This window comes from Canis lupus, chromosome 6, assembly GCF_048164855.1.
Source record: "Canis lupus baileyi chromosome 6, mCanLup2.hap1, whole genome shotgun sequence".
In the NCBI taxonomy this organism is placed as follows: domain Eukaryota; kingdom Metazoa; phylum Chordata; class Mammalia; order Carnivora; family Canidae; genus Canis; species Canis lupus.
The window spans coordinates 41,032,214-41,055,731 of record NC_132843.1 but is presented as its reverse complement, the minus strand read 5'-3'; the positions used below and the strand labels follow the sequence as shown (position 1 = coordinate 41,055,731).

Below are 23,518 nucleotides of genomic sequence, written 5' to 3'. Positions count from 1 at the left end.
GCTTTTTAAAAATTTTAGTTTTATGCTTTCCCCCAGTGCACCAGAGTGGAACGACATAGACCCCAGGCAGAAGGAGGAGCTGGACCGGAGAGCCGAGGATGGGGAGTTCTGGTGAGCGTGGTCTGCGGGGGCCGGCCTTCACAGTCTGACAGGGGGATCGGGAACTCGAAGATGTGGTTCCCACTGGGGGCTTCCCTTCTTCCCCCTTTTGCCCTGTGTGGTCCAACTTCTGGGCCTGTGTGTCTGAAGCATTGCCACTGTGCCATCTGGGTTCCATCGAGGCAGAGAACACTACTGACCTCTCTCTGAGTTGGGCTTAGCCCCGAGACAGGGTGACTTCCTTCACTGCTGAGTTAGGGCAGATAACAGGGACGCCCCTTGGACAGGGCGTGGTGGTAGGACATCTCTGCTGGGCTGAGTTAAATGGGAGGATGCCTCTGCAGGCTCTGAGGTGCCCAACCCCAGGGGCAGGGGCCATTTATGGCTTGGTCCCTGTGCCCGGTCGTTAGATGTGTGATGGGGGCTCTGATAAAACGGAGACTCCGACAGTGGCTGGGGATGTGGACAGCGGCCTTGCAGCCTTTGCTCTGTCCAGGGCCAGCAGGTATACCCCTCTCTCCCATAGTCCTGGCCTGCAGACCCATAGCCGTCTGGTCCCTCTGCCCCCAGGATGTCATTTTTGGATTTCCTGGGCCAGTTCTCTCGGCTGGAGATCTGCAACTTGTCCCCAGACTCCCTGAGCAGTGAGGAGCTGCACAAATGGAACCTGGTTCTGTTCAACGGCCGCTGGACACGGGGCTCCAGTGCTGGGGGCTGTGCGAACTTTCCAGGTAAGGTGGGGGGGCAGGTAGCTGGGGCTCACCTGCCTTACCTGCTCGAACTTCCCAGGTGAGGTATTGCCCAGCTTGGGGGGAGGCCAGGGCAGCAGGGGGCAGAGGCTGCAGCCCCCCACCTGAGGCCTGAGCTCAGCTAACAGCATTCTGTAGCTTCTGTGCATTCAGGTGTCCACACTCCCCCCACCTGTCCCTGCCCCCAAAGATGTACTTCCTCTACTAGGCCTGCTCCTTTCTTGGGCTTCTCCCGGTCCCCTGGTAGACACGGGTTCCCCTGAGCTCCAGCCTCTCTGCTGCCTCAGTAGAGCACATCCAGCCAGAGAGCGCTGTCAGGAGTGGGGGTGGAGTGGGGGCCTGGCTGGCTAGCCCCGCTGTCACAGGAGCTCCACGACCATGAGGACAGTCTGGCACAACCGTGGCCTCTGCACTGGCGTGGCCGTCAGCCAGCGCAAGGGCCTCGCTGCGGGTGGGGAGTCCTCCTGGGTTCATCTGCCAGCAGGGATACGTCTGCACACAGGCTCCTCCTAGGTCGCTGCAGGCCAAGGCCCTGGGAGGAAGACTCTGACTGACCCCACCTCTAAGGAGAAAGGAAGGAAACCGAAGCCCACCCCTCCCCCCTCCCCCCTCCCCCAGCTGCCCAGCCCTCACCCTCCCTCTCTGATGCTGCTGGTTTAGACTGTACAGGCTCCAGACAGAGGCGCTCGGAGCTCTGCAGGGCTGTGCTCGGCCATAATAAAATCCCACACAGACGCAGGCCTGGGTCCTGACCACCGTGTCTTCCTTCGTCCCCCGTCCAGCCCAAAGCTCTACTCCCGGGGGCAGCAGCGAGTGTGGGCCGCTTGCTGGGCTGCACAGCAGGGGCCCTGGGAGCGTCCTTTCCTTCCTCTCAGCTATTTCTTGATCCTCCTGATGCGGTGTTAGTACCCACCGCGGAAGGCGCTTTGTAAACCGGTGGTGTTCTCTACAAATGGGGTGCATTATTTTTTTTTTTAATTTTTATTTATTTATGATAGTCACACACAGAGAGAGAGAGGCAGAGACACAGGCAGAGGGAGAAGCAGGCTCCATGCACCGGGAGCCCGACGGGGGATTCGATCTCGGGTCTCCAGGATCGTGCCCTGGGCCAAAGGCAGGCGCCAAACCGCTGTGCCACCCAGGGATCCCCGGGGTGCATTATTTTTATGGCTCATTCTCTTCTTCCTTTTCTGTGAAGGAGTAAACAAAAAATGTAGAGGTTGCAGTGATGTTGCATTTGGGAGAAATTAAAATATGCTCGCCATTAGCGAGCTCTTAGAAAATGGGCAGGAATGTGCCTGAATGGCTTTGAGAGCCCGGAGCTGTCAGCGGCGCCTGAGGCGTCCGTGCAGAATCACCATCACTACTCAACCTGAGACAGACAGCGGTCTGTCTGTCTGTCTGCGGGAAGACCGACTCTTCCTGCCCTCTGGTGATGATGGCAGTGTGCAAAATCCCAGAGCGCGTCCGTCTCCTCTGGAAGCTCCGGAGACTGACCTTAGGAGCCACACACCTGTGCCCTCAACAAACAAGCTGCACGTGGACATTCCAGGAAGGTGGGATTGATGTCATATTATCGTGAACAGCCAGGGCTTCGTGGTCACTTGTGCATGGCTCATTATCTCATCGAGTTTCTCTTATGTAGAGGATGCGAGGACCCCCCACCCTGGTCTGTCCCCCGCAACCAGGACACATCAGGATTGAATTCTTGAGGCCCCTTGTGCAGATGCCTGCCAGACTTGTCTTCAGTTATGCTCTGCTGCTTGACTGCTAGAGGGGCCGTGTGCCCTCGAGTGACCCATTTGATCTCTGTGTGCCTTGGCTTATGTAGAGGGAGTTTTAAAAAGTCATCTTTGCTGTTTTGAGGGAGTTTTAAAAAGTTATCTTTGCAGGGAAGCAGTCTTTTAAAATACCTGTAGGTGGTATGGCAGGTATGCTTCTTAATCGCCATTCTCCCTCCTGCATACTCAGTGACTTACTCTGAGGGAGTGTGTCTTCATGCGGTGGCCATCTGGGGAGGCCCTTGGCCGAGGGACCGAGAGTCACGCCCAGGGCTGCTTCGGGCCGTGATCTGGGGCAGGGGCCCTTTTTGTGAGGGGACAGACACCCACCAGACAGGCTGTCCATATAGTCTGTCAGCAGAGGCCTCCAAGGATGTGACTCCCCACCCCGAGACCTCCCTTCCTCCCCTGGGGGGGGGGTCGTCTTTCACGGGCCAACACTAAGAACGGAGGCTGTTAACCATGTCCCCCAGAAGACCCAGGGGTTAGTTATGAGAGCCCCAGGGAAGCCCTAGGGCCATCAGACCTTGGATATTTCCAGTCAAGCTTGTTCCAGGCCCTCGTGAGCAGATGGACCCATGCAAAGTTTCTGGATGCTGCGGGATGTGTCTGGTGGTGTGGGGGCAGGGGCAGGACCCAGCCCGACCACCCTGTAGAGGAAACTCACTAAGGCCTGCTTCCTGCTAGCTGTGTGTTCTCTGGGATGACCAAGGTTCTTCCCTTGTGTTCCTCCCACCTCCTCGTCCCCATTGGGAAACCACCATCTCCCGGCGACCTCCAGCCACTTACTGGACCAATCCCCAGTTCAAAATCCATCTGGACGAGGTGGACGACAGCCAGGAGGGATGTGTTAGCGAACCCCACTGCACGGTTCTGCTGGGTCTGATGCAGAAGAATTGCAGGCGACGGAAGAGTACAGGACAGGGCATGCTCAGCATTGGCTACGCTGTCTACAAGGTACTTGGAGCTGGGTCACCCTTCATTTCACACCAGATGTCTTTGGCTGGACTGTGTTGGCCAGTAATCAGGGTATCTCTCCTATCACTTGAACGTTCCTCCTCTTGCTCCCCTAAATGCCACTCCCAATGGCCTTCCCAAGGCCTGAATTCCACCTTTAGAGGTTCATTCCTCTGCTTATATCTGTGCTGTTAACATTCAGTTTTGCAATTCCTTAAAACTTGCCTGTCATTGAGGGCTCAGTGTTAATGCACTTACTCAACTTTCAAGTATTGGCATCTCAGGGGACAGGAGCCAAGATTATGGGGCACAAGGCATTCGAGTGGGGAAGGGAGGCTGTGTATGGGCGGGGGTCAGAGACAGTCCTTTCTTCTCACACTGGGCAACCTTGAGACTCTCCCTGGGACACATGGGCATGGCTGGGGTGAGGGGAGTCACACGGCTGACTTCGGTTCTGGTGGCTCTGGGTGGGGGACCCCAGCTCTGGCCCAGGCTGCGGTGCTCACGGGCCATGACCCCTGGACGACTCCACAGCCTCACAGATGGGTTAAAGCAAGGCTTTGGGGGAGTGAGAAACCTTGCCAGGAGCCAGTTGTAGTCCCCATTTTTATATAGGCAAAGACTCCTTATAACAAATTTCGGAGGGGATTGTGGTGGTTGTTTTCATGTAATTTTGTTAAGAGAGAATTTCTTGATGAAAAGACAATTTTAATGAGGCAGAATGAGAGCTGGCTGGAGGCCCGACCCCTGGGGACAAATCAATGCTTGGAAGAGAGGCATTGGCGTAAGCTGCTGATCACCAAGCTCATACCACCTCCTGCCCCTTTTTTTCCTCCTGTCCTAGAACTTAGGGCTTTTGAGTCCAGGTTGTGATGTGTGTGTGTCTTTTGTGGTGGAAGAAGGCACGACGAAAAATAATTGGTGGCTTGATGGCAGGAGAAAAGATTTTCAAATAAAGAAGCTGCGCTGCGGTTTGCGCCAGCTTGGCCCTCCGCCCCACCTAGAGCGAGCGCAGCGCCAGCCCAGATCCTCTGCTCGTGGGGACAGGGCCCTGGGAAGCCCTGAGGATCGCGAGTCCGTGCACCGTGCTTTAGTGAGCGTCGGCTCTGCGCAGCGCTGTGCTGTAAGCCGAGGCACACGCTTCCCGCGCCCGGGTGCTGCTGAAAAGCAAAAGCCACCTGAGTGGACTTTAAAGCTCTTGCTGGCTTTACGCAGGGACTTGTGAACGGCGGCATCCCATTCAGCGGGCGGGAGGAGCTGCCGGGAGCCGCACAAAGTGAAGGACTTCTAGAGGCACAAGGGGACGTCCTAGCGAGCACTGGGTGGGTTCAGGCAAGGTCACCTTCCTTGTGACAGCAGGGGTGTCAGGCGGGTCACCTCATGGCTATGACCCTGGTGGTTACAGATGATCTGGGTTAACTTTCCACCCCTGGAGGAGTTTAGTTAGGTGTCCAGTCTCGTTGGTTGTAGGGGGACCTGGGGTCATAGAGGGCACCTAGGTTCATAGGGGTACGTGGGGTCGCAGGGATCATCTGGGGTCATGGGGGCCCCTAGACTGTGGAGGCACCTGGAGTCATAGGGGGGCACCTGGGTTTGTGGGGGGCATCTGGGGTTGTAGGGTCATCTGGGGTCATGGGGCACCTGGGGTCATGGGGAGCACCTGGGGCCATAGGGGTCACCTGGTGCTGTAGTGGGCACCTGAGGTTATAGGGGGCACCTGGAGTGTAGGGGGCACCTGGGGTCATGAGGGGTCATCTGGAGTTGTGGGGGGCACCATTCTGTGACCTTGTAACTGACTCCTAAGGCTTTGGGAGTCCCAAGAGTGGATACCTGTGTAGGTTGAAAGCCTGTCACCCATTAGGGAGCAGCGCTGATGCCCCAAAGGCCACGGAGCCCCATGTGTCTGTGCTGCTCCGTCCCTATAGTCTTCCTGCTGTGACAACAGACTCAGGCCAGGCAGGCCTGTCTTTGGGGCTTAGGATTGTGTTTTTCTGAGGTGACCGTCCCTCTCCTTCCTTTGGCTTCACTGCTTTGGGTCTGTGTCCGGGCATGCAGGTCAGGGAGGTGTTTGCTCTCATCGAGCCCCCGTTATTAGTCCTGCAGAACATGGGGTCCTGGACATCATATAACTAGAACATAAAGTACAAAACGAGATCCCTTCTCCCTTCGGATTTCTCAGGTGTAGACGGCCTCGCAGGTCATCCAGGACTGTCCCAGGTTAGAAGTGCGCTGCCTGTCTGCAAGATGTGGGGAGGGGGAGGGTTGCACAGCATTGAGGGAGGGCCGTGCTGTCTCTGTGACCTGCCTGGTGGGTTCCCCAAGCTCCCGATGGGGGGAAGAAGTGGCTTGGTGGCCTTCGGAGATGACTGGCAGCAGCGGCCTCTCGCTCTGAGGGACATTGGTTTTCCCACACCATCTGCTGAGCTGATGACCCTGGTAGGTGGCAGAGACAGTGCCAGTGCCCCCAATGGCCCCCCAGGAGGGGATTGTGGTAACCTATGCAGTACGCAGTAGTCTGACCTGAACAGGCGGTTACTGCTCGCCCCGGGCTCCTCTCTGTGTAGGAACAGAAGCAAATGTCCTGATCTCTGATAAGAGAAGGAAGCACCAACTTTATCCTTTTGGATCCCGGCTCTTCCCATGTCTCCTCAGTGACACACCATCATTATCGTACTTGACACCAGGGTTCCTGCTGCCGCTGGACCTCCCCGGCTCCCCACGTGTCTGACTGGTTGAAGGGAGAGCCCCAGACGGACGGCACCTCCGGGGCAGGAAGGGAGGCGCTGGCCAGGCTCACGCAAAGTCTGGCCCATGCGTTCTGGCCTCCCTGGAGAGCCAGGGGACATCTCCATGTGCAGGCTGCATCCCAGACATGCTACAGCAGAGTCCCTGGGGTTCCCGCATGCAGCTGGGGTTGGAAGCACTGACCCCCCCTGGGGATGACGGCCTTGACTGCGCGGAGGTGTGTTTGCCCGCTGCATCCTACCCCCGCTTTCCTGGGTCCTCACACTCGGCTAGCACCTGCTCGGGACCCAGTTGGTGCTTGGTGTAAGGACTCCTGGTCTGCCTGCCGTGGGCTCCCGAACACATGTCATAGGTCATAGAGGTCAGTTGGAGGTGGCACGGAGGATTGGGGGCACACACCTCTTTGCCATGAGGAAATAACGAATCAAATCTGCGTCGTGTCTGGGGATGTGGTTCTCATTGGAAATGTCTTCTTTGTGTGTGAGACATGGTTATGTGCACACATGGTGTGTCTCCCGGGGTTTCATGTGTTGCTGTGGATTCTGTGCTCAGGCAGTAGGATCCCTGGGTTTGTGAAAGTGCCATGCATGGGCCCACCCAGCCCTAGAGCTCCTGACAAGGCAGGGCTGGGGTGAGCCCCACACTCTGGTGTCTAACACATCCCCCAGGCTCAGACTGGCCCTGGGCCACACTTTGAGGGCCACTGGCCTTCGCCCCTGTCCTGCCTGCACTGTTGCTCCCAGCTGAGTCGGGGCCAGGGGCTGGTGGTTTCCCTGGGAGTGCCCCCCAACCCCACGCTGGCCCCCCAAACAGGGCTCCTTAATCTGCCCCATCCGGGGCCTTCTCGAGAACTGTGTGGCCCTTTCCCGACCCTGGGAAACAGTGGGCTTCCCTTTCTGGGCTCCAGGGAGCACCTTTCCCTGCTGGTCTCCTCCTCCCCCCTCGGCTGTGGCCTTGCTGGATGACCCTCCAGCATTCTCTGGCCCAGAATATGGGAGTTTTCAGGGGGTCTCAAGTGTGTTGGCTGCCCTTGGACCCAGGGCAGAGGGGGCTGGCTGGAGGTCCCTGAGGAGCCCTGACCAGGGCACTGGAGGCAGGTGGCCCTGCTTTCTTCCCCCTTGTACCAGATCTGTGATCCTAAGAGGGTCTGGTGACCGTGGGTGGACATGATCCCCTCTGGGGTGGGCGTTCCAGGTCAGCACCTGCCCTCTTGACACAGGCGTCTTGAGGAAATTGGTCATAAAGACACAGCACCACCCACAGGAGGCTCGCTCACCATATTGACCATTATGCACCATTAGTGCATCAGCACTAATTAGCCTGCGTCACACACCAGCCACTCCCACCACCAAGCAGAGGGGTAATGGGGTGCATCCTCCTTCCATATAGAGCCAGAAGCCTGGGGGTGGGGGCTGGCTCCACGCCTCACCTGCCTCCTTGGCCTCCCAGCTTGATGGCCCGGTCAGTTTGCAAAACACTCTCCCAGAGGCAGCGGTGAGCAGGCCTTTCTGGCGGCTTCTGCTTGAGCAGCAGGATTTCAGCTCCCCCTCACCCCACCACCAGCCACAGGCTTGAGCTCCTCAGCTGCAGAGAAGAGTCTGGGGGGTTGATGGTGGTTCCTGAGGACACACCAGTGAAAAGTGCCATGTGCAGAGACCCTGCTCTGTGCCCCTTCACTTAACCGGGGAGGGGGCAAGGGGTCTGACCATTGTGGCATCAATGGGGTCAGTGCCTCCCTCAGGGCCTGGTGTCAGAAGTGCCCCAGATACCCCCACTGAGGGACATAGATGAGTCCTCCTGATTCTTGGCCCAGTGTTAATAATCAGCCATCCCCAAATCAGACTGTAAGCCCAGCTCTTGAGCCACCGTCCTCCACCGTTTGGAGGGACACTAACCCTGCCCTGCTCTGTGCAGCTGGAGAGCCCTGCGGACACACCCCTGGGCCAGAATTTCTTCTTGGGCCGCCAGCCCTTTGCACGCTCCAGCGCCCATGCCAACCTGCGGGAGGTGTCCAGCCGGCTGCTGCTGCCCCCGGGGGAGTACCTGCTGGTGCCATCTACCTTCGAGCCCTTCCAGGATGGGGACTTCTGCTTGAGGGTGTTCCCACAGAAGAAGGCCAAGGCCCTGTGTGCATCCCGTGAAAGCTGCAGTGCCAAGGGGGTTGAGTGCCTGGGTGGGGGGCACAAGTAGCCTGGCAGGTGCAGGGCCCCCTCGCTATTGTGACATAACTGGCTCAGCTTCTGTGTCCCAGAGGGAGTCTGAAACTCCCAGTTCCCACGGGTCCTTCACCCGTTGTCCTTGTCCTGCCCCCTTGGGTCTGTAGGACACCAGGCTGTTTGCTTAGAACAGGTCAAGGCTGGAAAGAAGGAGCTCTAGTGACATCTGGGCAAAGGGTTTTCCTCCAGCAGAGATGGCCCTGGGCCCAGGGAGTGGGATTCAGAGGGAGCACCACCACCTTGGTACATGCCATGCACATGCATACCACACATGCATACACACTGCACACACCACACACATCCACACCACACACCCTGCACACACATCATACACATACATACATATGCATGTGCATGCCACACACTTACCCTCCCACACCACACACCCCTGCGCAACACCATATACAGTGCACACACCCATGCACAGACACTCCAGACACATATGCACCCCACATAGATACATGTACACACATCACACACATACACATACAGGCACACACACACCTTGCACACACTGCACATACACACACATTAACCACACTCCATGTGCATGTTTGCATGCACACATGGCCTGTAGGCCTGCTGGCTCATTGTCCAGTCACAGTGTCTATAGGGATTCACAGAGCTGGGTCCCCAGGGGAGAAGAGAGTGAACGGGTGAGAAAGGAACTCCTACAGGCAGGTCCCCTGGGGGAACATTTCAGATTTCATGAAGGGCCACTGGGCTGGGCAGCTCTCATCTTAGATAGACCCCGGGAGGGTCGGGTGGGGGAGCGAAGGGAGGCTGTGGGTAAAAATTCAGTTTGTGTGTTTGATGCTAGTAGGGATTGAGGGTCTGGGGTGGGGAGCCAGTCTGTCAGAAGAGTAAAATACTTCCTGAAAGTATCTGGCCATTAGCCGTACTGTTTACTGACTGTTTTTTCTTTTCTCTCCTTGCTTTGTGTTCCAGGGAGTTGGGGGATGGGGTAGCTGGAAACCCACATGAGGTAAGAAATCTTTCAGAATAGCCCGCTCGCAGAGCAGGCATTCATGGTTTCTTGTTGATTTGTAAAAGTCCTTTATATATTAAGGATGATAACATTTTATTCACCAGGGCTACAATATGGCTCTGGCCCTTCTCAATGAAGAGGAGACAGCCACAGGGGGGCCCAGGGCGGGGCCGTCGGTCCCCCACATCCGTGGGCGGGACCCTCAGACAGAGTGGGCCTGTGTGCTTGGGCGGTTCTGTGTAGGACTGAGAAGGCTGTGGGAGGGAGAGTTTCGACCCCCGCTCTCAGGTAATGTGCAGCTTTCAGGGGCAGATGGTGGAAGCACAGAAACCCATGAGGGGAAGTTCATCCAGAGATGCCAGAGATGGATCTGGAGCTGTGTACATGAGGTGTAGGGGTGCTGGGGCGAGCACCCGCTCTGGGGGCCGTGGAGGGGCGAGTTCAGGGCCGATGCTGGGGGAAGCAGTGTGCCGAATGTGGCTTCCTTCACCCACCTGTGTCCTCAGCCTGCCGTCCTCCATCCCAGGTGGCTCATGGGGAGGCAGCACACAAAGGGGCTGCTCCCTGAGGGATCATGCGGAGGCTGCAGGTTCGGGTCCCTGGCTGAGTGAGGTGGGGGACGTGCTGTGTCCTTGGCTCCTATTCCTGCAGGTGCACAAGAAGCTCTGGGGTTCATTCATTCAGTGTTATTTTAACTCCAGTAAATATATGTATACAATGTCTCTTAGCTCAGTTGAGCCTGGGCTTCAGGTCACGAGCTTACTGGACAGAATTGTCTGTCCCAGCCAGACGGCGCACGGCTGTGCCCAGCAGCGGCCCTGCCTGGGTCAGCGCGACAGTGGCCCCGCAGGCGCTTTCTGGGCTGGTGACTCCTGAGGATGGAGCCGCCCCGTCCCCACCCAGCTGTGGGTAGAGGCCCAGCCTCCTCTCCGACGTTTCTCTCACCGACGTTTCTCTCACCGTTGGTGTCAGAAAGGCCCGTGTGCCCGAGTGGAGGGCGTGGATCTTAGCCTGCAATTAGGTGGTAGGAGCTATCCTTTGGATCTCTTTTCTCTTTTCTGGTTTCTGTTAAATCAACCAAAGGCTGGCTCTAGGCCCCCATGCACCCAGTTGGCAGGAGGTCGTTCCTGGTCATGGTGGAGGCTCTCTGTCTCCCCCTCCTAAGTCTCGGGGTTTCCTGAAGCTCCCATCGTTCTGCAGGAAGACTTTTCCTGCGGCAGGTGCTCACAGGCCCTGCTCCCGGGCCGCCCCAGGGCTTCTGCATGAGGTCTGGGGCTCCGACCCTTTGTGAACTAGTTGCTTCCAGGCCTGGTTCCCAGCCTCCCCTTGTGAGGTCCCGCAGAGACATGCAAGGTTCCCAGGATCCTGGGACCCCCAGGCTCGTGCTCACATACCGACGACGGTATATTCAGGCGGTATGTGAGGCATATTCAGGGGACTCAGGACTCAGAACATGGGGCACCCACAGGCGGACGGCATATTCAGGGGACTCAGGACTCAGAACATGGGGCACCCACAATGCCACAGCGACAAGCCAGATCCCTTTGTGGCAGAAGCACTCGTGCTCTCTGAGCACAGCCGTGAAGTCCACGCAGGGAGCCCTTGAGAACGAGAGCCACCCCACGTTCACCACTGCATCTCAGACACAGGACCGTCCCTGCCACATGCTGGCGTCCAGCAAATCTCTCAAAAGGAACTGGCACTGAGGTTCCACCCACTCCATCACTCGAACACCTTCCCCGTTCCCGTGGTCTCGTGCAAATCTCCTGTGTGCAGTGCTACTGCCTGGGGGCAGAGTGCCTGCCGTGCACTGGTGTGTGCGCACATCCAGTTTTTGTTGTTTTGTTATTTTTGTTATGTGGTTTGTAATTTCACACGCCCTGCCCCAGTTTAATAAAATCTTACCCTATGTCCAGAGTCTGGATGTCCCACTAGACTCTGGCAGGTAGTGTATCGTGTTATAGGAACAAGACGAGGTGTTTATTCTGCGGCACCTCTTGAAAGTCATGTACGTGCGATGACAAGTATTTATCATTTTTCTTCTAAAAAGTGCAGGTGTGTTCTTGGATTGGCTCATCGCATGTGCGAGCGGTAGGGTAGACATCGTTGTCCCCACGTTGTGGATGAGGAGGCGCCCAAGGGTGCAGGTGCAATCAGGCCAAGAACACGTGCTCGGGTTGGTGGACTGAAGGGGAAGGAGTGCATGGGCTACCATTTGGTCTGGCTCCAAAACCTCCTGGCCCGTGGTTCCAGCCTGTTACTTAACACCTTTAAACCTCGGTTTCTGCGTGTGTACAGTGTGGAGGGTAGTGAGACCCTCCCCTCAGAACAGTCCGGAGTAGTAAATGAGTTAATCCATGCAAAGTGCCTGGGTCGTGAGCATCCATCAAACTTTGTACTCCTGTTTGCACTGTGTCACCAGGCTGTGTTGGGCCTTTGGTGCTTTTCCAGGCAATGGTTGTAGACAACAGACTTGGCTTTCTGGGAACTCTCTGGGCCATCTGGGAGGCCTGTGACATCGGGGCAGAGCCTTTGTTGGGCTGGGAAGTCTCTGGACAGATCGTTAATGATTTGTAATTTTTTAAAAAATATTTTATTTATTTATTCATGAAAGACAGAGAGAAAGAGAGAGGTAGAGAGGTAGAGACACAGGCAGAGGGAGAAGCAGGCTCCATGCAGGGAGCCCGACGTGGGACTCGATCCCGGGTCTCCAGGGTCATGCCCGGGCTGAAGGTGGCACCAAACCTCGGAGCCACCCAGGCTGCCCAATGATTTGTAATTTTTTAAAAAAAGATTTTATCTATTTATTCATGAGAGACACACACACAGAGAGAGGCAGGGACACAGGCAGAGGGAGAAGCAGGCTCTATGTGGGGAGCCCAATGCAGGACTCGATCCCAGGACCTCAGGATCACACCCGGAGCTGAAAGCAGATGCTCAACCACTGAGCCATCCAGGCGTCCCTGATTTGTAATTTTGACTGGACTTTGATACATATCAGTGGGCTTCTGCTTCTCTGAGGGGCCCCTGGAGCAGGCCTGGTCATTGAGCCACGAGTGAGGGCAGGGTCCTGGGAGCGGGGGCTGAAGCTGTGGAGGGTCCTCCAGTATCTGAACTCCCACTTCTGCTACTTCTGCGAGGCCATGACCCCAACTATGTTAGAATCTGTGTGTATCTGAGAGTCTGATGAATGCTAAGAAAACACACACCGATGCAATTTCCGGGGCTCATAGACTCCCGGAGGGTCTCTGAGGGGCTGCTGAAGGGCCCATAGGCCAGACAGAGATTCTCTGAAAGCCACTCAGGGCTGGCATGATCACCTTCCCCTCAGAGAGGAAGCCAATGCCTGTACGTGGTGGCAGGTGTGTGGTAGGGACGGGGTGGTGGGTGTGAAAGGTCCTTCATTCTCCCTGCACACCCCCTAACTACTAATTGTGCTCTCTGCAGCCACACCCCAGCGAGGTGGACCAGGACAGCTGGTTTGGGAGTCTGCTGGGGACACTTGCAGGGAAGGTAGGTGAGGCCATGGGAGGGACGGTGTCCCTTCAGCTTCTATTTTCCGGGTTCTCTGTAAGCACAAAGGACAAGGCACTGCCCCTCCCTACTCAGCCCCCTCCTGTCCTGACTCTGGGCTCCTCCTGCGCTGAGGGCACAGTGACAGGCCCAACTCAGGTGCTAGCAGTGTGTGGCGTGTGTGGTGCTTATGGACTTGGGTGTATTGAACTTCCAGGCCTGTGTGGCCAAAAGTCACCGCAGACTCAGGACTGTGAGTGGCCCCCTAAGCAGCAGACTCAGGACTGTGAGTGGCCCCCTAAGCACCATGAATGTGTCGTCTCTACTGAGATGTACCACAGAGCCTTAGGTGGGTCTCAGTCCGGCTGCTGCAGCAAGTACAGGAAAGGGGCTGCAAACCACAGACACTTGCTTCTCCAGGATCCGGGGGCTGGATGTGCAAGGCCTGGGGGCCAGGGACCAGGGGCCGCAGAGCCTCCCAGTGGGCTGGGGAGAGAGGGGCAAGGGGCCTCTGGGGACCTTCATGAGGGCACTGACCCCTCTGGGGGCTCCAGCCCGTGGGCGCCTCACTGGGCTCAGGCTCCAGCACAGAGATTTGGGGGCACAAACATTGGGTCCTTGTTGCCTTGGCTGCCGAGGGTCTTAGTGATCGAGACCATCAAGAGTGACAAACAAATAGCCTGTGTCCATCGTCACTAGGCACCTATCTCCCTTGCCTGGCCATGTGGGGCCGTGGGTCACTCCCTCTCCCTGCTCTGTGGTCCCAGAGCCAGCCACATATGGCCTCCAGGGGGTCAGGCCGAGGGCTGAACACGGACCCTCAACATCCTGCCCTTCCTGCAGGCAAGGGGGTAGACTCTTTGTCCACAGGCTGTGCACAGGGTCCTGGGGTCTGAGTCTGGGTGCCCGGGTGACTGGCTGGTGAGGCCACTGTACAGACAGTAAGGAGGAGACACGGTACACACGGGCACTTGGAACCAGACCCTAGCCCAGTGCTCTTCTCTGCACTTTGTATGCCTCCTGCCTGAGGCCTGTCCCCATGTGAGAGTTGAAGGCAAACCTCTCCTATGGCTCAGCATTTATCCCAGGTGCACTCGGGAACCTTCCCCAATGTCTCCACTTCTGGTGTGAGGGCTTCTGTGTGGGATGCCACCGGTGAGCAGGTGCTTTGGGGCGAGACCGTGTTAGGTGTCCAATCCCAGTGGCTGGATGGTGGCTTTGAACACGGTAGCTGTGAACCCCAAGGAACCACATCACGATGTATCGTGTTGTCCATGGTGTTTATATGCTCACAAAACCACCATCAGCCCCACCCCAGCTCCTGGTCCCACACCTCGTCACACTCCTGCCCGGCTGTGGGGGACCCTGGGGAAGAGGAGAACTAGAGGTTCTGAGGTAGTCCCAGGACCCTTGGACCTGCTGTCTGGTCCACATCAACCTCACACCCTGAAAACTTGTTGGGACCTGGCGTAACTCCCATTTGGGTTCCTTTTTCCAGGATTCTGAGATCGGTGCCAATGAACTCAGGACGATTCTGAATGAAGTGTTTTCCAAAGGTACATTCTTCCTCAAGCTTTCCAGAAAGTTCCTGGGAGCCTGGGAGAGGTGCAGGGTGCAGGGTGTGGGGTGTAGGGTGGGGAATGAAGGGGGCAAGGGAGGCCAGGAGAGAGCTGTCAGGCCCTCGAGAGACAGGCTGGGGCTGAGCAGGGAGCAGGCCCTGGCCTTACAGTCTCTGCTCTCTGCTCCAGCCCTGGTTTTTGCTGGGAAGGGGTGAGAGGAGAGGGGGCAGCTGCAGGTGTGGGCCCGGTGAGGAGGAGGCTGCGAGGCTCCAAGCAGGTGCCTGCCGTTGAGCAAGTAGTGTGCCACGGCTGTCCTCGGAGCCTGCATTTAGACCCGGCTCTGCCCCTGCTGGTCCGTGATCTTGCACAAATTATTCCACTTCTCTGGGCCTCTGCTTCCTGACCTACAAATTGGGGATGCTGATTGTCTCACCACATGGGGTGATTCTGAGGAGAGGTGTGTGGGCTTGGAGCGCGCAGCACCTGCACAGTCGGCGGTCCTGCTCTGGGTGGCCCGCATACCAGGTGCTGTGCTAGGGACTCGTGTTACCCCACTTTACTCCCAGCCGGTCCTCGGGGCAAGTGTGTTATGGTTTCATTCCCACCGATGGGGGAGGGACTGGGGCTCAGAGGTCAGCCGGCTGGGCCGCCCAGGGCCTGGTGAGCCGCAGAGCAGGAGCCCAGGCCGCACACCTGCTGCCCAGAGGTTCTGTCCGTCTTCCAAGGACCCTGACTCCCACCCTCTTTTCCATCTGAATGTTCAGAAACAGACATAAAATTCTGTGGCTTCGACATCGACACTTGCAGGGGGATGGTCAGCTTGATGGATGTATCCTTTTGCATGTTGCTGTATTTTCCCTTCCCCTGATTTTGATGCATCCTGACCTTCCCCAGTGAGGGTGGAGGGGATGGGAAGGGGCCTCCTTGGCCTGGAGCTGGAGGCTGCAGTGCTAAGGCCACCTCCTTTCACTCCTGCTCCTCCGGGACCTCTATCTCCATCTGCCCCGTGGAGGCAGAGGCTCCGTGACTGTTTCAGACCCATTAATCCAGAGACAGCAGATGCACAGCGCCTGTGCCTCTCTCCTGTGGGTCCCCCCTGGCTCCCACCAGGCTGCCCTCCCTCTGTCTCCTCCCCCTCCCCTCCCCTTCCCTTCCCCTCTCCCTTCTCACCTATCCCCTCCCCTCCCTCTCCCCCTCCTCTCCCTTCCCACTTCTAACCTATTCCCTCCTCCCTCTCTCCCCTTCCCCTCCCCTCCCCCCTTTCCCTCTATCCCCTCCTCTTCCTCCCTCCCCCCTCCCCTCTCTTTTCTCACCTATCCCCTCCCTCCCCTCTCCTCCCCCTCCCCTCCCCATCTCTCTCCTCCCCCTCCCCTCCCCATCTCTCCCCTCCCCCTCCATGTCTGGTCTGTCTCCTGAAGTAACACAGCCCTCTCAAAGCCACTACCTCTAGTTTAGAGTTATCACACAAGAAAAAACCAATTTGTTCTGTCTGACCCAATCTAGCCCTCACTTTACACTGAAGAACATGTAAGAGAGTGTGGAAGGAATGGGGAGGCTGGGGTGTTCTAGGTGACAGGTACCATGTAAGTGCGGGCCCAGAGGGAGAATGATCCGTGCCTAGGATGGGGCCAGGTCACCGTCCTCCATAGTGTGGACAGTGAAGGTGATTTCTTGGAAAAATGGAGGTTTGGAGGGTTCTCCTCCGTGTGAGGATGAGGCCTGAGGCCTCTGGGCGGGGGCATGACTTTGGTTTGCACGGCAGTCATGTAGGAGGTTCTGTAAAGCTCACATGTGCTGATCCCCTAGGGTGTCAGCGATGGAGAGACAGCACTATCCCTGTGGTCCAGAGCCACAGACGCCAGGGTCTTCAGCCCCATGACCCTCTGAGACCGGCGTGCTTAATAACTTAATTCCTGGGCCAAAAAGAAGGGTTATGTATTGATTCACTTTGCTGCAAAATCGCCTGATTTCTGGATCATCTCAAACTTACCAGCGACGTTGCTATGATTTGGGAGCTGTTAGGTCTGTGCTCCCTGCAGCTCCTCACTGTCTGTCCCACCATCTGGATGGTGTGGGTGATGGTTCCGAACCAGGATGTGCAACAGACGGCCACGTAGACTTTGGTGAAAATGACCCTTGATCAAGACACAATTCTCATATCTTACCACAGGCCCATTCAAGGGGCAACTTGATGGGTTTTTATAAATTCACTATGGTGAATTTTGGCAAATATCACCCATTTTAGAGCATTTTCATCACCCCAAAGCAGGTCCCTGCACCCACATTAGCAGTCTCTCCCCATTTTCCCGACCACTGCCCTACACACGCTGATCTGCCTTCTGTGTGCACAGGCTCGCTACCCTGGAGAGCTCACTTACGTGGACCAATGTGCCACGTGGCCTTTTATGTCTGAGCTTTCCACTCGGCACCGTAGTTCAAGTGTGTTAGCGCTTCCTTGTCCGTGGATTAGAAACACGGTTGCTTGCATCCCGCTGCTGGAGATAAGACGCCGACTCAGCTGGTGTGGGACAGAGCACGGTCGTCGCGGGCCCTTCCATCTGGCGCAGGGCCGCTGTGTTGTGGGAAGTACTCTAGAACACACAGGAACCCAGGTTCTGGTCTTAGAACTTTCTTGGTGTATGAACTTGCAGAGAAGTTAGTCTATGCTCTGAACTTCCATTTCAAGTCTTGGAACGTGGGGTGACAAGATGCAGCCCCTATGGTCGCTGAGCCATGGGCAGGGAGACCCAGAGCACCAGTTCTGTCAAGTCGGGGTTTGAGGCTGTGGTATGTCCCACACTTGGTGTGGATCATGGACACAGGAACACATACTTTTTTAAAAAAAATTTATTGTTTACATATTTTTAAAATTTAAATTCAATTAATGATCATATAATGTACTATTGATTTCAGGGGTAGAGGTCAATGGTTGATCAGTCTTATATAACACCCAGTGCTCATCCCATCACGTGCCCTCCTTCATGCCCAATCCCCAGGTACCCTACCCCCCCACCCCCTCCAGTGGCCCTGTTTGTTTCCTGTGATTAAGAGTCTCTTATGGTTTGTCTCCCTCTCTGATTTCACCATGTTTTATTTCTTCCCCTCTCCCCCTAGAATCCTCTGTTTTGTTTCTTAAATTCCTTGTGTGAGTGAGATCATAAGGAACATACATTTTCTTAAAGGAAGAGGTGTACGCTCTTGGGTGTTTGGCTTGTTGGATAAGGTGGGAGGGACGATCTGCCTCACAGTTTTGTGCCTGTAACACACTGGTGGTTATTGATTAGTTGTGATTACGGAGAAAAGGTGCGTTTAGAGCCTTCACTCCACAAGGGTACGGACAGTGCAAAACCAGATCCCCATCATCTAGCGCAGGGCTCCGTTAACACCAGTAGAGTGTTGGCTGGAGGGAGAGGCCCCCAGAACCCCCCATGGCTGAGCAGTGGTCTGCAAGCCAGCCATGTCCCTGTAGGAGCTCTGAGCCGCTTTGTGGCCTGCTGAAAAATGCATGCAGACCCTGAAGCTGAGAATCCCAATCTCGTACTCCTAGAGTCTTTTCTGTGAATATATGTCAGTCTCACCAACGAGTTATTTCAATTACCAGTCATGGAGATTTAAATCTGGAAGTGACCCTCCAGCTCTCCTAGGCCAGCCTCTCAACCACCAGGGTGCCCTGGGGGCTGAATCTGAGGAATGACCTGCTCCGAGGTCTCTGGGCTGGTGACCTGGCCTTGTCTCTGCACCTGCTCTCACAGGGGGGCCGTCGGGGGACCCTGACTCTTTCATCTTAATTTGAATTGGTTTCCCATCACCTTTCCCACCGTGATCCTGGGTAGTGGGGTTCCTGCTAACTGCGGACACGACGTGGGGCGTGTGGGCACTCTCTGTGGGCACAAGAGAATCCGTGTGGGCCGGGGCGTGCGGGTTGGCCTTTACTATGCCTAGAGCAGCGGCACGGGCCTCCTAGGGCTGGCGGAACTCAGGACACTGTGGCTGAAGCTTCGCAAGTACCTGGTAATGCTTCTCTCCCCGTGGGTGCCCTCTGGGCTCTTGTCCCTCCTTGTCTTGTTTCCCACCCAGTCAGACCAGAATCCGAAATATTCAAACCCAGCACAAAACCCGGATGCATAGTTCAGGGGGGACGAGGGGCACCTGTGCTGAGCCCTTCACGGAAGCCCTGCCGTTCAGTCCCATGCTCCCCTTTGTTCTGGAAACTTCTCGGGAGGAGTTAGGGAGGTATCTTTCTCTCGGGGAAGCAGTGGGTGGAGGGCATAGCTCTGGCGGGGCCCCCAGTGGTGTTTTCTCCCTGGAATCTCTGTTCTGCTCCAGGAGATCTACCGGGAGACCAATGACAACCACTCGGGGAGCATTGACACCCATGAGATGAGGACGGCCCTTAGGAATGCAGGTGAGGACGTGTCCTGCAGATAAGGTCTCCACCTGGATGTGCTCATTTTAAATACTCTGAATGGGAAGGTGGCAAATGATTGTCCACGGTAGCTCTCTTCTGTGGACACCGACGTGATGGCCTGGGCGCCTTCCCTAGCCACATGTTGCCGGGTCCTTTCCCAAGGACCTTGCTGCTCCTGTGGGGGTGCCAGGCTGGAGAGGTCCGGCCCCAGTTTCTCTGCCTTTTCTCGCTGTGGCAAACACCACACGCAGCAGGTGTGGGAGCCTCACTTGGCGCCAGGACAGAGGCTGACCCTAATGGGGGGTATCCGCAAGGATGGCGACAGGGCAGACAGACGCTCTAGCGTCCCGTGGAGGCGGCCTGGCTGCGTCAGCCCCGAGCCTCGCACACACAGAGCCGAGTCCTCTGTGCCACCGTGACCCAGGTACCCCGATGCAGGTTTCATGCTCAGCACCCAGGTGCAGCAGACCGTCGCCCTGCGGTATGCGGACAGCAGACTCAGCATCGACTTCGATGACTTCGTGGCCTGCGTGACCCGCCTGGAGTCCCTCTTCAGTGAGTTGCTCTGTCCCTTGGCCCCACTCATTCCACTGCAGGACAGTGGCAGAGCCAGGCAGGCCCCCTGGGGGAGGCGAGGCACAGCGGGCCACGCCCAGGGTCAGAGGCTGCCCTTTCTTGAAGACTCAACACGCTGCCACGTCAGTTGTTCACCAGTGATGTTGGCTGGTGGTCCCGGCCATGCTGAGTGAGTCCCGCCCACAGCTCTCAAATGTCTGTTATTGTCCGTTCACACTGTGCCTCCGCAGGGATCAGGGGCCGAGCCTGTGTCACCTCCCGGGAGGGGCTGGGTCACCGGGCTGTGGGGGCTCCTCAGGGCAGGGAGAGGCCATCCTAACAGGGAAAGGCGGGGCTGCCAGAGATGGAGCCGAGAGAGTGGTTTACCCACCAAGGGGGAACCGCAGTCTGTGCATAGCGCAGCCCCCCCCCCCCCCCCGCCCCTGCCCCGGTGGAGAGAAGGACATTCTAGAGCTGCAGGGGGTGGAGATGGTGGCAGGGAGCATCTTTGCTCACAGCAGCACATTCCCCCACTGGGGCAGGGGGACATATGCCCCCAAACCCACATGAAGTGCTCAATCTACATAGAGCTTCTCAAGTGTCCCTGTAGCCAGGCAGGAGCTGGAGGTCAGGGAAGGGGGCTTGTGGGGGACAGGTGGTCACAGGCAGCTCTTTGGCAGTTCTGAGTCTCATTTCATTCCACTTCTGGTTCCAGAGCTGTTTAGGCTCCTGGACAAGGACCAACGTGGCACCGTCCGGCTCTCCCTGGCTGAGGTAGACCGCTGGGGTTCTGGAGAACTGCTTGTTGATGGGGCTTGGCTTCTGAGGCTTGTTCTCAGTGACCTGTCTCACTTCCGCGGGCGACTGTGCATGTTCTCGGGCCGGCCCTGCGGGGAGAATGTGACAGCCCTGTGGTCTTCCCAACACTCGCGTTGGTTATTACTTTGAAGATAAAGCTGCAGCTGCATTTCAGATTGTATTGGGATGCCAGCCCTTGCTAATTTTTTTTAAAAGATTTTATTTATTTATTCATGAGAGGCAGAGAGAGAGAGAGAGAGGCAGAGACACAGGCAGAGGGAGAAGCAGGCTCCTCGCAGGGAGCCCAACGTGGGAGTCGATCCCGGGACTCCAGGATCACGCCCTGGGCTGAAGGCGATGCTAAACCGCTGAGCCACCCGGGCTGCCCCAGCCCTTGCTAATTTGAATGGGATTGTGGGCTGTGGGTTCAGTTTAGTGTCTGACTTCTGGGAGCAGATGTCTTAGATTAATTAACATAGAGAAGGTGATCAGAAATCAGGAACCATGGGGTGGGGGGGGGTGATGTATCTCCAGTGACCTGGGGAAGATTCCTGGAGGCAAGCAGCTGGGCTACAGCATCAACCCTGAAATCAAGGGTGTGCCTATGTATATACACAGGCACACACGTTTTCTGAAGTCCCTCCTAGGTCCTAAGCCACCTGTCTTTAGGGCTCGTCAGGGTCACTTAACTTGTCTGAGTTAAGCACTTCCAGATGCTTGCTGGAGCTTGGCTGCAGCACAGGCCACGCAGAGCTCACCCTGCTGTCCTTCTGTTGCAGTGGCTGTGCTGCGTGTTGGTCTGACCCAGGTTGTGGCTGCTGGTGTCGCTCCCTGCCAGCCTGCCGGCCACCTCCCCCTACTTTCACAATTCTGCAAGTGAGGACCCCTGAGTGGCAGTCATTGATGGTTTCCTTCTTTCCTGCCCATCGCTGTTCTGGGGGTCCCTGCCTGGCCAACCTGCGCAGTCTGGGGGCCCAGCCTCTCGTTCAGCAGCATTTGAGCTGACCCAGAGCCCAGCAGAAGTCATTAAAATCTGGTCCCAATGGTCCTTGGTTTTGTCTGGTGATGTGCAATGTGGGAAGGGGCTGCCTTTCATGCTTTAGGAAAGAGGTTTTGGAAAAAAGACGGCTGGAGCTGCTGAGGTGGAGGTGTGGGCGGGTCTCTGGGGCGGGTGGGGGAGTGGCCACGGGGGAGCTGCCTTTGGGTCCACAGGAAGGAGGGCTCTAGTCCTCGCAGGGTGGGCGGGGGTGGGCTGCTCGCTGCCCTTCCGAGGAGGAGGGGCCTGCCTCCTTCAGTGGTGGCCCAGGAAGTCAGCGCCTGCTGAACGGGAGGTGGGTCCTCCCCGCTGGACACCAGCATCTTCGTGGTTGTTAAAAAGGTGGAGGCTGAGCCACTGTGTGTCCTAACAGCCGCTGCGTGTCCTTATAGGCAGACGGGATGGAGCTGGCTTCCCCAGTGGCCTTGGAAAGGTGGGGGTGACACACTCAGCCTGCTCGGCCACAGACAGGGGTCGTTTCTCACCATCTGGGGGCCGGATGTCCAGATCTGAATGTGGGTGGCGGGCTCTGGGGAGGGGCCCTGGGTGGTGCTTGCCTGGTGGAGAGCAAGAGGGGCTCTCACAAGGGCGCAGATCCCACCGCCGAGCTCATGGAATCCTAGTTTCCTCCTGCCACCTTGCCTCCTGCAACGGCTGCTTGGAGTCGGGCTTCACACAGGAACGTGAGGGGGACATACAGCCCCTCACAGGGAGCTACTGCTGACAGAAACCACGTACTCGCCTTGGCCTCTGAGAGTCCGGCCAAGGATTTGTCCACTTCCAGAGCTAGATGTACAACGTTCTTCGAAGCCTGATGCCCAGTAAGACCAAACACGGGCTCTCCTGGGGCCCAACCTAACACCTAAGACACTTAGCCACGCAGGCGTCTGCAAAAAAAAAAAAAAAAAAAAGGAATCTTTGGGGCACCTGGTTGCTCAGTGGTTGAGTGTCTGCCTTTGGGCCAGGTTGGGATCCTGGGGTCCTGGGATCAAGTCCTACATCAGGTTCCTCGAAGGGAGCCTGCAGCTCCCTCTGCCTGTGTCTTTGCCTCTCTCTGTGTCTCTCATGAATAAATAAATAAAATCTTAAAAAAAATAACACAGACACGATGCCAACATGATCACAACCCAACATGACGAGGGGGGGTGGTAATTCACAGACCCTGGCTGAGTTGGATAGATCTTCACATTCCATCTTGTGTGTGGTGATGAAAGCAGAGACTCTGGCTTCTTCCTCTTTGTCCTCTATTGTGTTTTTACTGACACATGGACTTTGTACCTTTTATTTTTCTTCTTTGCTATTTATATGAGGTTGGACAGCTCACGGAAACACGTGGCTTTCATACCGCGTAGGAACATCTGGGTCACCAAATGTCTGTGAGGCTCGCTGAACATAACTGAGCACCTACTATGTGCAGGGAAGCAGATGGAGGTGATCCTGGCCCTTGGGTGAGTCTCTACAGCCTCAGGACAGAGACTGTGGTAGAGACAGGGGGCTCTGACATGAAGCAGCAGGCACAGGTGGACACAGGAGAGGGAGCTGCGAGGGCACAAGTGAAGGATACAGGCTCACAGTGGCCACAGTCCGGCAGAGACGGAATCACAGCAGTTGTCTGAAAAGAAATAATGAAATGTAACAAATCATTAACCTGTATTGGGTTATAACCAGTAATAACATGCATCACAAGAGCACTGAGATGCGCTAGGAGGCAGCCGCGGCTTCGTGTAAGGCCAAGTGGGCAATAGGACCACATGGGAGCCATCAAAGCCTGGAGACTTGGTGGTGTGACCCGGGGGTGGGTGCCATGGGAGGGGATCCCCTGCCGCGGTGAGGCCCCACAAGTGCGATCCCCTGCGGCCAGCGCTCTTGTAGGCAGAACCCGATGTGGATGCTGGTAGCCACTGGCACGGCAGACACGGACCCCAGGGGCTCATCCTGTAGACTGGAGAGTTGCTTGATCATCACCGGGTTTGAGTGGCCACAGATATCAGGCACCCCTAGCTCTGGGGCGCGGCGGTGGATAGAACCGCAGAATGGCTGTTTGTGTGCTGGTGGCTTGAGGGGAGCAGGCAATAAGCAGAGGCAAGCAAGGGAGACCGTATCTTCAGGGCGCA

The 23,518-nt window shown here is 56.7% G+C and overlaps 1 protein-coding gene and 3 long non-coding RNA genes across 9 annotated transcripts in view; 1 reads left to right on the top strand and 3 right to left on the bottom strand.

Annotated features, from left to right (window-relative positions):
• LOC140635432 (calpain-8-like) overlaps window positions 1–21,416 on the top strand; it is a 43,708-nt gene extending 22,292 nt beyond the window's left edge. The window contains exons 8-20 of one of the 6 annotated variants that reach the window (XR_012032750.1): window positions 37–111; window positions 670–830; window positions 3,411–3,586; window positions 8,246–8,457; window positions 9,496–9,532; window positions 12,983–13,048; window positions 14,547–14,604; window positions 15,372–15,436; window positions 18,550–18,618; window positions 18,934–19,012; window positions 19,467–19,570; window positions 20,286–20,344; window positions 21,148–21,228. Coding sequence is in view for 3 of the 6 variants with exons in the window: in XM_072830102.1 (XP_072686203.1) it covers window positions 37–111; window positions 670–830; window positions 3,411–3,586; window positions 8,246–8,457; window positions 9,496–9,532; window positions 12,983–13,048; window positions 14,547–14,604; window positions 15,372–15,436; window positions 18,550–18,618; window positions 18,934–19,012; window positions 19,454–19,570; window positions 21,148–21,248 (1,216 nt within the window). In the remaining 3 variants the exon portion in view is untranslated. Of the gene's footprint in view, window positions 1–36; window positions 112–669; window positions 831–3,410; window positions 3,587–8,245; window positions 8,458–9,495; window positions 9,533–12,982; window positions 13,049–14,546; window positions 14,605–15,371; window positions 15,437–18,549; window positions 18,619–18,933; window positions 19,013–19,453; window positions 19,571–20,285; window positions 20,345–21,147 lie in introns of those variants that run through there. The other 5 variants (XM_072830103.1, XM_072830105.1, XM_072830102.1 and 2 more) reach the window with 5 other exon arrangements.
• LOC140635434 (uncharacterized) lies at window positions 1,825–8,530 on the bottom strand. The gene is made up of 3 exons (XR_012032753.1): window positions 8,330–8,530; window positions 7,761–7,950; window positions 1,825–2,038 (listed from the first exon to the last, which is right to left on the bottom strand). It is a non-coding gene; the product is annotated as an uncharacterized lncRNA (long non-coding RNA).
• Window positions 5,988–7,754, bottom strand: LOC140635436 (uncharacterized). Its single transcript, XR_012032755.1, has 3 exons — window positions 6,731–7,754; window positions 6,107–6,174; window positions 5,988–6,019 (listed from the first exon to the last, which is right to left on the bottom strand). It is a non-coding gene; the product is annotated as an uncharacterized lncRNA (long non-coding RNA).
• Window positions 14,324–17,178, bottom strand: LOC140635435 (uncharacterized). Its single transcript, XR_012032754.1, has 3 exons — window positions 16,986–17,178; window positions 16,598–16,742; window positions 14,324–15,011 (listed from the first exon to the last, which is right to left on the bottom strand). It is a non-coding gene; the product is annotated as an uncharacterized lncRNA (long non-coding RNA).
• Window positions 21,417–23,518: the final 2,102 nt, after the last annotated feature.